At 38.2% G+C, this 14162-nt stretch overlaps 1 protein-coding gene across 1 annotated transcript in view; it reads left to right on the forward strand.

Moving 5' to 3' along the window:
- Positions 1-14162, forward strand: part of TMEM117 (transmembrane protein 117) — a 434132-nt gene that overhangs the window by 333437 nt on the left and 86533 nt on the right. Inside the window, exon 6 of the mRNA XM_079775887.1 lies at positions 7273-7432. Coding sequence (XP_079632013.1) covers positions 7273-7432 — 160 coding nt within the window. The remainder of the gene's footprint in view (positions 1-7272; positions 7433-14162) is intronic.

Consider the following 14162-nt stretch of genomic DNA (forward strand, 5'->3'; position numbering starts at 1 on the left):
GTAGAGTATGTTTTATATGTTTTATTCTACTGAATTGGTGAATGATTTAGGATATATAAGGCAATTTTCACCAGGAAGAAAAACTGGCCTGGGGCATTTGCTGAGACACACAGGATTAACATGCCCATTAGGTCCATCTGATCTAACTTTGCACTGACCAGGCCTCTGTCTTGGCATCTCTGGGAACACTGGAGGGAAGTATCATCAATTGCAGTAGTATCTGTGCCTGGTCAAGAGTAAGGGATGAGTATTATCTACTCCAGGTTAAATTAATTCATTTATTCATTCAACTGCCTTTTAAGTAACAATGATGTGCCAGTCATTAGTAATCAGTAATAAATGACACAGCCTCTATCTTGCAGTCTACTAAATAGTATTTTTCCTAAACCATGTTTTACTCCATGCCTAAAACTGTGAAGCAAAATGAAAAAAAAAATGCTTTCTCCTGACCAAAACAAACTATGTTCTATATCACTTAGCTATTTTTTAGTACCTCTGGGTAAACTAACATTACTCAGACAGAAGAATTCAAGCAACTAAAAAATATATGGTTATCTCATTTGCCACCTCTATTAGAAAAATTGTTGCTGCCCAGGATCCCACACAAGGATGCAGTGGTTGAGCACTGAAGTACTCCAAAGGGCATTGTTTACATAGATTAGGATGTCAGGACACTGTTGACATAAATTACAAACTTCAAGGCCAAATGCCCTGACCCAGAGGTTTCTTTTCAGCCTCTCCTTTCATGGCCTTTCAGGAACCAGAGTTACCAAGTTGTTTCTTCATTTCCGTTTCTTCGGTGCTTTCTGAGCTCCTGCTGTGTTCAGGGCACTTCTCTTCGTAGGGTAATAGAGAGATATAAAGATAAATAACACATAAATGCACCCTTTAATGGACAACATTAGAGTCTCATCATTTCTTTTACAGACTCCACATCCCAGTGGAGCCACAAACAAGATTAGTTAATAACGGCATCTCCTTTCTCAGGGATCCCATCTTAACAAATGTGTTCAGGTTGGCCAGAACTGGCAGTGGCATTTACTTAAAACCCATACAGAGACTCAGTGCTCGTTCACTAGGTCACTTAGCAAAAATTACTTTTGTCTTCCCTTAGTGTTTTCCCATCTCAAGAGTAGGAGACCGGAAGGACACTAAGCCATTTCCTTACCCACTATCTGAGGGGCAACCTTGACTTCGTCAGCTAGGTCATGCTGCTGAATAAACTCACATATTTCACAATAAACTGGCTTGAGGACTCGAGTGGTGATTGTTTCTTGTGCAGAGTTGCAGTGGAAACATTATAATTAAAACAAGCAAAATGAAAAGGGTTGGCCTTCTCCCATGGCCATCTGTGACTTCTGTGTGCTAGTACTTAGAGTCCAAAAGGGAACTGGATGTTTGCAATGAAAATGAAAGAAAATATTCTTCTTCTTATGCCTGTTATATTTTCCCCTCTAAAAAACATGTTTAGAAATTATGGTATTAAATCATTTTAAATGCCATTGCCATAACACATTCATTTATTAGGTTTAGCACTTGAAATATGAGAATATATCAGTTAATTATAAAATTAAACTTGCTATCTTGATCCATGCATTCTTTTATTATAGTGGTAACCTGAAACCTTCCATTTTTAATAATATTTGCAGATTTTGATTTTACTATGAGAAATTATGACACATGGTCTGACTTGTTTTGATTGTTCCAACATTTTGACACAAGTATTTTTAAAAGAAATAGAAGTGATTTTCCCCCTTTATATGTTATAATAACTGTGTAGCATGATCAGAAAGGTATATGAGATTCATCACTGGAATAGAATATTAAAAATAATTTAGAGCATGAATAATAGCTAATGCATTATAACACATAAAAGCATATTATATCGAATCGCTTATAATTGCTACTTTTAGTAGGGTAAAAGGTGGTAAAATTTTGGCAATTTTGTTTGACTCAGCTCATAATATATTAGTTAGGAGAGTCTGCACATTCCTGGTTTAATCAAAATGAAAGTGTGTGATAGTTAGCCCTGTGAGTTAGTGCTTAAAACCTAATGCCAATTCTTCTCTCCCTTGATTTAATGTCTGCTTTCAGGCAATTTGACTATGCAGTAAGTCTATCTTAAAGTGGTTATGAATGGAAGAAGGAAAACAATAGTAACTAATTTAGTTACTTAGCGTGAATTTAAGTATTTTTGAAAATCCAGAAGTTAGGTTAGAATGACTCAGACTAGGAAATAAACCATGTTTGGGGGCATTATCTATTTGCTTATACGGATGACTCTGTCTCTGATTACCAAATAAAATAAATATTTGAAGAGGCTATCAAATGCCTATGTTTCCAAATGAGATCAAGATGATATTAAATTTTTGAGAATATCTGCAGATTTTCAGCTGAAGAAGGAAAGCGGTTTACCACAGGACAAGTCCTCCTCAGAGTCCGTAGATCTAAGTTCTCACTGAAGTTCAGTCACTGGCTGTCTGTGTGACATAAGCAAGTCCCCTAACCCGTCTGGAAGCATTTTGTTTGTTCACTTGACCGGCAGCTCCTACTGCACATGTACATTCACACTTGCTTAGCAGCCACTCTGTGGCACCCAGGGCCCTCCCAGAGGTCAGAAGCCATTGGGTCAGGAAAGCTCTGTTAGCCCTTCTTGTCTCAAATTCTAATTCTTATTACTCTAAGAGGAATTAGCAACAATTGAGGAAAAGCAAACACATTGGAATTTTGAAAACATGAAAGTGAGATTCACCACTCAAGCTGATGATTATTTATGAGTTCTTTCTATTTGGTGGCCATCAACCAGACAGTGATATTGATGAGCCAGGATGTCCTGCTGGTGCTGGCTGCAGCCTGAAGGGAAATAATCCAGATAATTGTTTAATTAGATGCTTCTTAAAGAGAGAAGCTGGGACTCCCCAAGAAGCATGGTCCAGAGGAAGCATCTTTTCAACCATATTGCTTCAGTAAAACCGAAGGATGTTGAATGGATGGCCAGCCTCCTCCAGGTTCCACTTCTGCTGCCATGGAAATATTCCTTTTAGCTCTTCCCTGGCAGTGGGTGTCAGTGTCTGTCAGTTTTAGTGTTCGATGTTAAGTATTCTGGATGATACTTTTCCAAGGAAAATAAATGAACTCTTAGCTACAAACATTGGAACAGGAGGGTCCTAGCAGGTGTTCCCTATGACAGGCAATGTGTACAATGGTTATGACAGACTGTCATGAGTGAGCCTGGGTTTGAATCATCTTATGTCACTTATATCTGATATTTCACATAACTTACAAAGTCTGTAACGCTATTTGGGTTATTTGAATTTTCTGTAATTCAGTTTGAGCAATTGTAAATCGAGGGTGGTGAAAACAGGGTTGTGATAAGGATTGCATGAGTTAATTTGTATAAAGAATTTATACCAATGTTGTGCACATTGTAAGTGGCATATTGCTGTAATGGTAATATGCTATTATTACTGTCCTTTTTTCACATAAAAGTTTTTATTTATTTTTTTGGTAAATCCTAACTGGGTCTTTTAAACTGGTGTTTTGACTGAATTATCATAGCATGGTAAAAATATAACAATTATAAGCAGTGGCTCAGAAATCAAACCACATGCAACACATTTATTTCTTCAGCCAAATCTAGCCAAAGCACTGAATATAATTTTGGAGCTCTAATGACCAATTAATGTATTTTGGTTCCCCTATTCATTTTCCTTTTTCTATTCTCCATAGTCTTTATTTTTTGGGATCTTTCTCTGAGCTGTATGTATGCATATTTAATAATTGCCATTTTTATTCTCTTTGTAGTATTAAATATTAAATGTCAGACAGAATACCTCCTTTAATTTCCCTTTGGAGTAATAAAATATTACCAGTAACTTTTTCTTGAGATCTATGGCAATACTCTTTGTCAAAACAGAAGTACTTAATAGAGTCAGGAAAACATCTATGAAAAGCTCTTAGAATATTACATATTGGAGTAAATGAAATATACCAAATAAAGCAAACATCTAAGAGGTGAATTGATACAGGTTTGGTTTTAGGAAGCTCTTACACACAGGCATTTTGAGAAACTCCACTTACCAAAAAATGTATTAATGATTAATTTTAGTGATTTCATTCACAATGAGATTATCAACATGAACAAGAACAATTTTTTTAAAAAAATCTTATAACAGATGAAATTTCTTATTGCTCAGCAAATACTTATTCCAAACTCACAGATTTTGACATCTAAAAATGTTGCTCTGAATATTAATTTCACAGCATCAATTTACATATTTAAACCAATGAAGTAACACTAGAGTATGAATCCTATCTAATAAAAGAGTAATATGCAAATTGACCATCACTCCAACACATAAGATGGTTGCCCCCATGTGGTCAAAGATGGCTGCTCCCATGTGTACACAAGATGGCCACCACAAGATGGCCAGCAGGGGAGGGCAGTTGGGGGTGATCAAGCCTGCAGGGGAGGGAAGTTAGGGGTTACCAGGCCAGCAGAGGAGGGAAGTTGGGGGCGACTGGGCCTGCAGGGAAGGGCAGTTGGGGGGACCCAGTCCTGCAGGGGAGGGCAGTTAAGGGTGACCAGGCTTGCAGGGGAGGGCAGTTAGGGGCAATCAGGCTGTCAGGGGAGCAGTTAGGCATCAATCAGGCTGGCAGAGGAGTGGTTAGGGGGTGATCAGGCTGGCAGGCAGAAGCAGTTAGGGGCAATCAGGAAGGCATGCAGGTGAGCAGTTGGGAGCCAGCAGTCCTGGATTGTGAGAGGGATGTAGGATCGGGCCTAAGCGGGCAGTCGGACATCCCTCGAGGGGTCCCAGATTGGAGAGGGTGCAGGCTGGGCTGAGGGACACACCCCTCCTGTGCACAAATTTTGTGCACCAGGCCTCTAGTTTCTATATAACCAACTATCCTCACAAAAGGAGCTTCCATGTATCTCTTAGGGAAAGTACAGGGGAAGATATTAAAAATACTAACCTGTAGACCACAGACTCTGAGCAAGAGAAAGGGCACTGCTGGAGCAAGGTGCTGGAGCACTCCTGTCTCCTGGGCGTCACACCTTGGTGCTGAGTATCAGGGAGGTGAAGGGCTTCATGAAGGAGGCTGGGAAGGCAAGAAAGGATGAGCTTGAGGGAACTGGAGCCCTAACGATTTACCAACCTCTTCATCCATGCAGTGCATCCTAAGGAACTATACCTATTCACAGCATCCTGTGGGACATCATTTGAAAAGCTAAGCGTGATGAGGAAATACTCTTATTACCCAAAAGAGCTTTGAAGAATAGTCAATATTTATCTTTCCTTCATGGAGGTTGTTATATTCCTTGTTGGCAAGAGAAATTGTGGTAATTTGCTTGAAATTTCTCAAACTCAAAAAAACCCAAAACACAAATTGACTTAACCTGGAGAAAAATTTGTTTAAAATCACATTTTTCTTATATTTCACTATATAATATTTGCAATGTTTTTCTGTTGAATTGTTAAAATAATTTTTACAATTATTTAATCCATTTGAATTTCTGGAATGGAAATAATCAAAGGTATTCTAAATGGTAGAAGAGACGATCTATAATGTACATTTTGGAGATCATGAGTCAAATTATTTTGAGTTTGTAATTTTCATAATATAAATGAATTTTTATTATAAACCTTTATTTTTCAAAAATAAAACAATATATATTTTATATCTCTGGGGGAATCTAAGAAGGTATTTGTTATATCCATTATATCAAAATTCAAAATTTATGCTAATAATTTGTTCCAAATAAGATGTTGTGAAGAGAAAATCCAAAATTTTGTTTTAGAAATTTGTATTTTGTTAATTCAAAAGAGAAATCGAGGATAATTTACATCATTGTTTTTGGAATGTCAATTATTATAAAAAATTAGAGGGCAAAAACAGTTTGTTAATTCCCAAAATGGATAAGTATTCATCTAAGGTATAATTCCATATTTATATTTTTCTTTTCTTTTTTCATTATTTTCTTTCTTTTATTTTTTTCTTTAGATTTATATTTCTAAAACTACTTTTCTCTTTTATTTTCATCTTTACAGTGCAAAACAATACCGAGGTACCAATATCGCTCTGAAAGAACTGCATTGTGGACAGTTCTCTGGCAGATTAAACCCGTATTTTAGATTTACTTTGAATGACAATATTAAAGACTAATTTAAGTACCCTATATAATAAAAACCTAATATGCTAAGTGTCCGACCGTTCAACTGTTTGACCAGTCACCATGACGCGCACTGACCACCAGTTGGCATATAGAAGCAGACAATCCAACCGCTAGGTTAACTTGCTGCTGGGGTCCGACCAATAAGGACTGGGAAAGACAGGCTGTACATGCCCTGGAGCCCTCCCGCGGTCCCTCCCTAGGCAGGATTGTGCACCAGTGGGGTCCCTCAGCCTGGCCTAAGCCCTCTCAAAGTCCGGGACCCCTCGAGGGATGTCAGAGAGCCGGTTTTGGCCTGATACCTGCAGGCCAGGCTAAGGGACCCCACTAGTGCACATGTGCACCAGGCCTCTAGTTTTTTAATAAAAAGCTTAATTGATAATTATTACAATTTTAAAAAATGTTCATTGACTTTTATCTGCATATAATTATGCAAGATTTTATGGGAGCTACAAAGACATGTAAGAGAAAAATCTCAGGCCCCTAGTATCTTATAACAAACAATGGGCAATCAGACATGATGTGACCTAGATAGATCACTAGGCCACCAGCTATCTATGTCATGGGACCTATGAGGAGAAGTTGGCATGTAGAGGTGGTTTCTCTGTAGAGCTCATTAGGCTATTAGGAGAATGATGGGAGGTCTAACTCTCTCTCTCTCTTTGTTAAAAGCTAATAGAATCCAAGGACTTCCTCACCCATTTACCATCTGTCTATGCTCTTCCATAGACATGTTCGCTACCCTCAGTAAGGGAAGTACATGCAGTGAGAAGTATACACCATTGTCCTGTTTGCCACACATTGCACTAACCAAGGTCATTTGTAATATTTTTGTTGTTAATTTCTTGCTCTGTAATCATTATCTTAATGTTCTTAAAGGAAACTCTTTGAGGAGCTGCTACCATATCTTTTTCTAATTCCTTTTGAGAGACAGAACTTAATTTACTTATTTTTTCATCTTTCTTTTGGTGAATGTGCCCTAGGGTAGGTACTTGGCAAGGGGTAGACATTTAATATAGATAGCACAGACAACATGCACTCTCCACTGTCTGTGTGTTATTATGTCTGATGTTCTTTAACAAGTGTCTTGTTCCTTGCAGGACGGTTCTGTTCACTCTGACGTCTGTGGTTGTACTCATCATTACAACGGACTGGATCAGTTGGGACAAGTTGAATCGGGGATTTTTGCCTAGTGATGAAGTTTCCAGAGCTTTCCTGGCTTCTTTCATCTTGGTCTTTGACCTCCTGATTGTCATGCAGGTAAGTGTCTTTGTGTTTCCCTCTTCTCATTGAAGCTGTGCTGTGCTTTGTTCTCAGTACAGCAAACAAACACTAAGCAGGGAAAGGCTCCATAAAGCTAGAGGAGGGCATCATTCACAGTTGCTATTAATGGGGCCTCCTCTGATCATATTTTCAGCAATTTTACCAGGATAAGCCAATTGGGCTTTTATGAGAGGGGCACCAAAAATTCATTGAATGAGCTTTGCAAAGTGGGCCCCTAGAAACCATACAGCAGGGTGGTGTTTCCTGCCAAGGCTTCAGGGGAAACGAAACGAACAAAACACAAAAGACCCCCTGCCATTTAGTAAATGGAAAGCTGCAGAGATGAAGGTGATATAGAGCCAGCAAAACAGGAATAAGCAATTGCCAAAGCAACTCAGGGTTTATAGCAGTTGAAATGGAATGATATAAAAATGCTCTTTCGGTTATGGAAATTATCACTTTCTTTCAGGATTCACCAGAGGTCCTTCCATTTTTATGTAAACAATATTTCTGCCCTGCTTAGCAACAGATTGTTTGTACAATAGCATCCTGCCTAACCAGTGCTGCTCATGTAATCTTCCAGTGTTAAAGCTTTAGGATCTTAGGAGTGTCCTTTGAATGGGACAAAAAGAGACATTAGCTATTTCTTGGCATTTTATCTTGCTCATTAAATGTCCTTCCATTTGCTAGACATTTTCGTGTTGCTTTCATAAGGTAATTTTGTGTGTTTTTTCCTCCCAAGGCATTATGTTATTAGAACAAAGGCTCAATTGCTGAAGGGAAAGTATAGTCCTTTGTGTTCTGAATTTATGTGAGTTTTCACAGGATAGCAGATTGGTTTTCTCGTTTCTAGAGGTAAAAGAGACCATTTTAAGAAATATTCTGTAGTGTTTCAACAGAGAAAAAGGAGAAAAACAATCTATTTTTTATGTAATGTAGCTCAAATATTAGGTTCAACATCGTACCTGGAGTATATTGCTATTTTAATGGGTGATAATTTAAAAACATCATAGGTTTAAAATTATTTGAAGATATAACATTAAATTCTTTGTTTTACTAAAAATTGATGTATTTATTCTTTCTTCCACATAGTGGAGAAAGCCCTGAGTTTTGAGTGAGAAAGTATTGGTGGGTTCCATATCTGCCTCTCCTTACTGTAGAATTTCCTCTTGATGTTTATAAAACTGAATTTATAGTACTGATGCAATGATGTATCATGCATTGCTTGTTTAAAGGCTATTTTTTCTCCTTCCATCTAATTCTCCTAATATACTTCCTTAAGTGAAATATCTGCTTTGGCCAAGTGGCCCACTTGTACCTCTTTGAATCCATCTTAGAGTCAAAGATATAAGTAGACGAGTGGACCACTGTCTTTTGAATTTGTTCAAACGTGTATTTGTGAAAGAAAAAATTTCCTGATTTCCTACTATCATCCACTACCTCTATCTTATATAAGTAGTTTTATTTAGTCTTCCTATAGTTCACTAAAAGCAGGGACTTGAAGTGGGAAAACATTACAATTTACAGATATTATCACTCACTCAAAAATGACCTAAAGGAGAGAGGTGGAAGAAAGGAAGTATAGTCAGGATTCTACAGGCAGAATCAGCAGGACTGGGCAGGGGAAAATATTCTAGATGAAGGACATGGCATGAAAATGTTTGCTGACTAGTAAAGTGTTGAAGTGATCAGAGTAGCCAGAGCACCAGTTGACTGAAGATAGTTTGTGCTGAGGAATATATCATTTTTGCTACAAGTAACAGTAACCCTGCCAAGCTAGCTTAATCAAAGCGGGAATGTATTCCTGTGTCATAAGGATGGCCTACAGAATCAGGGGAGGGATGCATTTTGGAGACACATGAAAGCCAAGACTAAAGTGTAACAGGGAACCCAGACCTACCCTTTCCTCTCTGTTTCTCATACTTTTTTTTATCCACCTCTGCTTTATTTTCCTCTTTCTACAAAGCAGCTTCTTCAGCTTCCCAGCTCACAGATGGACACAACCCCACCTCATAGGGAGACCACTGTCTAGGTGCCTAATTCCAACTTCCTGACACAGGATTGAATTGTGCCCATCTGTGAAATGTCTGGGAGTGAGGCAGTCCCCCTGCCCCTCAAAGAGGAGAGAGGTTGGACCTCAACAGCCAAGCTAGTAGTTATCTAATACAAAGTGTAAAAATCGAGGCCCCAAAAGTAAGTTTTTTAACTCCTCTTTCTCTCCCCTGACACTGAGTCAGCTATCCAAGACTATTGATTCATCTTTTGCTCTGTCTCTTGTAGCTTAATCCTTCCTTCTCATTCCTCTGCCACCATTCCAGTCCTGTCTATCCTCTGTCTATAGGAAAATAATCTCCCCGTGGAACCTTCTGCCTCCAAACGTCCCAGATCTCATACACCCTACACATAATCTTCTAATCGGAAATGTCATGTTGTATGTGTCACTTCTTAGCCAAAAATAGTCAGAGACTCCTCATTGTCCCAGAAAGTAGTCAGTGACTCCTCATTGTGAGTGCCCTCCACAGTCGCCCTGGCTGTGTTTTCTCCCACGTCTCCGGTGCTCTAGCTCTACCCCAGACCAAAGGGCTTGTTCCTTGGCCCTTGACAACAGCACACGTATTCCAGGATGTCTCTGAGCCTCATTTTCCTCCCCAGATGAGTCTCCTCCCTTCTACTGTGCTCATCTAGACCCTACCATTGAGAACTGTTCCAACTCCCCTTCATTGCAGCCATGTGATTACTTCCTGCTCTTAACTTCGTGGAACTTCGTACCTGGACTGCAAATCAGCATTTCCTGACCTATAGAGCAGAAGCCATCACTTATAACTTTCTATCCCGGGAGGCTCCCTACACGCAGGCAGCAGTAGGCCCAGAGTAATAACTGCTTGATGAGGATAAAGAAGTTTCATTTCAGCACTGACTCTCCTGTAAACCCTGTCCCCATGTGGAAGCATCATATTGTAGTTCCAGGAACTAACACATGTGGTAAGAGAGTGAGTTTAAAGAAACAGAGCCCCAGAAGGTATCTATATTTCAGACATTTAAAAATATACAATACAAATATCCTAATATGACTCTAACCAACTAAACTGTGAGCTAATTCATTCCATATTTACATATCGCAGACAAAGGAAAAATAGAAAAGTAGCAAAATTAGTGGAAATGGAGCGAGCACTTTCACTAAATGTTTGTCCTCAATTCAAGTTATCAAGTGGTTTAAAAGCAATTAACCATAGGCTTTTCTAATGGTAAAAAATGTAACTTACATACACTACCAAAATATATTTTAATGTTTGGTGAAAAAAATAAAAAGTAACCATAAGAATATAGTACTATTGCTGTAAATTTTTAATTTTACCAAAACCAGCAAGCTGATTCTGAATATTTGTAGCAAAAGTAGAATTATTTTTATGAGTATGTATTAAAGAACTTTTCTACATTTAGTGTGAAAACTATTTGTTGTATCACATTTTTCTGAAGTTCTAGTTAAGTCTCTAGAACTAAGGCAAAAACAGATGCCAGTTAAATATAACATAACTCATTACTAATCACCCATTATTACAGGACATAATGAAGCAAATTATAAAGAACACTTCCTCTAAGGAAGTTTTAGCTCAGATTCTGTTTAATATTTATAATTATGGCATTTTATTTTATTATGCCACTTCAGTTCATTAAATATTTAATTTGTAGTTATGTCCCACCCATTTATCTCTTCTGCTTGATTGAAGAACAAACATATCTAAGATATATGAGTTAAAAATATGATGTGCCATAGAGTAAGCAAAGAAAAGAAAGTCTTCGGCATGAGAGAGAGAGAAAGAGAAATAGGAGGAAGCTTCAAAGGTGGTGGGGAAAGCATCAAGATAGCATCTGCTGAACAAAGTACCCAGAGGAAATACTTTGCAAGATATGTCTATGTCTATGTCTATGTCTATGTCTATGTCTATGTCTATGTCTATGTCTACTCTCGAAGGAGAGATGAAAGTAGAAGGACAGGCAGCTAGAATTTGAAAAGGCAGAACAATGAACAAGAAAAAAATTTTGAGCTGAGACTAGTATTATAATCACCAAGGTAAGAACTCAGTTTTGTCCCATTAAGTTCAGAAAACATTTAGGAATTCATTCCTAGTGTGCATCACCTCAGGTGCTAGAGACAGAAGACAGAGGAAAGGGGATCAAAGACCATGACACAGTCCTCAGGAGTTTGTAGTTGCACAGAGGAATTAATAATTTAATAGACTGAACAAGAGTAGAAAAGTAGAGACATTTTAGAAAGAATTATATATTTTGAAGAATTATTCAGGTAGAACTTAAACATTTCCACCTTTGCCACATTTTAAATTCATCACTCCCACTGACCCAGAATCTAGTTGCTGATATCAAGGGTTCAGAAGACAGGATGTTTCTCTTTCTAACATAAAGAGTCATCTGTGCTTTTTCTAAACAGGAAGAGAGAGAAAGAGAAAAGGAAGAGAAGGAGGAGAGGTGAGGAGCCAAAAAGATGGCTATAGGTGGGGATGCTTTGAGGAGCCAGTAAAATTTTCCAGTGTGTGTGAATGGGTGGAGGTGGGTAGGAGTAGGCAATAGTAATGACCATAGAGACTGATGAAGTTATCTGTTATGAAGTTTTCAACGATTCTTTGTCTCTCATAAATCTCTATATAACTGAACTCTAGATATTGGGGTAGGGATAGCATCTGCTGAACAAAGTACCCAGAGGAAATACTTTGCAAGATATATCTATGTCTATGTTATGTCTATGTCTATGTCTATGTCTATGTCTATGTCTATGTCTATGTCTATGTCTATGTCTATGTCTATATATACCTATACTAATAAAAGCGTAATATGCTAATTAGACTGGGAGACTGGACATCTTCTGGACATCTGACTTTCTTCTGGACAGTTAGGGGGAGACCAGGCCAGCAGGGGGGCAGTTGGGGGATGACCAGGCCAGCAGGAGGACAGTTGAGGGGTGACCAGGCTGGCAGAGGGTCAGTTGGTGGGTGGCCCAGCCGGCAGGGGGGCAGTTGGAGGGCCATCAGGCCAACAGGGGGCAGTTGGAGGGCAACCAGGTTGGCAGGGGGGCAGTTGGAAGCCAGCAGTCCTGGATTGTGAGAGGGATGTCCGACTGCCCGTTTAGGCCTGATTCCGGTGGGATCGGGCCTAAACGGGCAGTCGGACATCCCTCGAGGAGTTCCAGATTGGAGAGGGTGCAGGCTGGGCTGAGGAACACACCCTCCCCCCCCCATGCATGAATTTTGTGCACCGGGCCTCTAGTTTGTGTGTGTGTGTGTGTGTGTGTGTGTGTGTGTGTGTGTGTATTTTTTTTCTTTCTTGAACCTTTCTTCTCTTTTTCAACTTCTCCTCTGGAAGGCTTCTCTCATCAAGTTTGTGTGTGTGTGTGTGTGTGTGTGTGTGTGTGTGTGTGTCTTAGATATATGTATACAAACAGATTTATAATATAAAAATACATTATATATGTCATATCTTAGCTTTATGGATTTCAAGGTGATGAGAGAAGTCTTATAGAAGAGTGACTTTTAAAGAGAAAAAAAAAGATTCAAGGGTCATATTTTGGTGTATCTTCACATTGTTGATACATTTTTTTCAACACTCCTTTCTCATAGTTTATCTACATACCTGCCTTGTACCTTTGTACCTACCTACCTCCTATAACATGTGAGTTCCGCAAGGAGAGGAAATGTGTTTTTCAATTTTTTCATTTCCACAATTATCTCATGTTCAATGCACTGCAGTTTTACCATAAATATTTGTTGAATGAAAGAATAAAGGAAATGAACATAACATTATTTCAGAAAAGCCAAAAAACATGAGATTTTTCATGATGTAAAATATTTACCAACAGCAGGAGAATGAACCATCAGTAATATTAGATTAGGTCATTTCCACTAAATTACAATTTTACAGATATTAAATATCCAAATAAAATATGAATAAATTGTTCTGTTAAGTGTTAAAAAGTACTCTTGCTCTAGTTGAAAAGCATTTAGAGAAAAGTGATATTTCCTGAAAAGTAATTCTTAATGCACTAAAAAAATAATTATGAAAATTACATTCAACAAACATTTCACTGTGCAACATCTAAAATGTGTTTGCTTTCTGTTTTGTCCATGGTTCTCAGAGGTAGGTTGACTAGTTTAAAAACAAGACATTTTGAGTTTTTGTAGACTGTATTTTAAAACCCCATTGACCTGACTTTAGTAGGATATTGCTTCTGAGGTCTTAGCTGTAGAAAGTAAAATCAATCACTTTATAACATAGGGCAGAACAACAAGCATGAACCTATTTTAAGTTAACAGCCATGCTATTTAGCCAAATTGTCATATATTTTCAGAATGAGTGATTCCAACTGATTTTGTTTACAGGCTACTTAGAAAGAAAGGGTTGTTTAAATGTCTGTCTACCGTTTTAACATCTTCGTCAGCTTTGTGAATATAACCTTATATAACCTCTTCAAATTATTTTAAACTCCTTTCACAATTGTTTTACGTCTTCATTTCTCTTATTCAAGGTTTGCACTCCTATTTGAAAACACAATAATGGTCATTTCTGTCATAGGTCCCAGCAAGGGTATATAATTTAAGTATTGCCTGGATTAACCATAAATGCCTACTGTGTTTAGGTGCCTAAGACTTTGAATCTCACCTTTATTTACTGTCATGATTTTGTGTATCTGACATCACTCCTGGTCCAATGGAAAGAG

This window comes from Cnephaeus nilssonii (genome assembly GCF_951640355.1).
Source record: "Cnephaeus nilssonii genome assembly, chromosome: 6".
NCBI lineage: Eukaryota > Metazoa > Chordata > Mammalia > Chiroptera > Vespertilionidae > Cnephaeus > Cnephaeus nilssonii.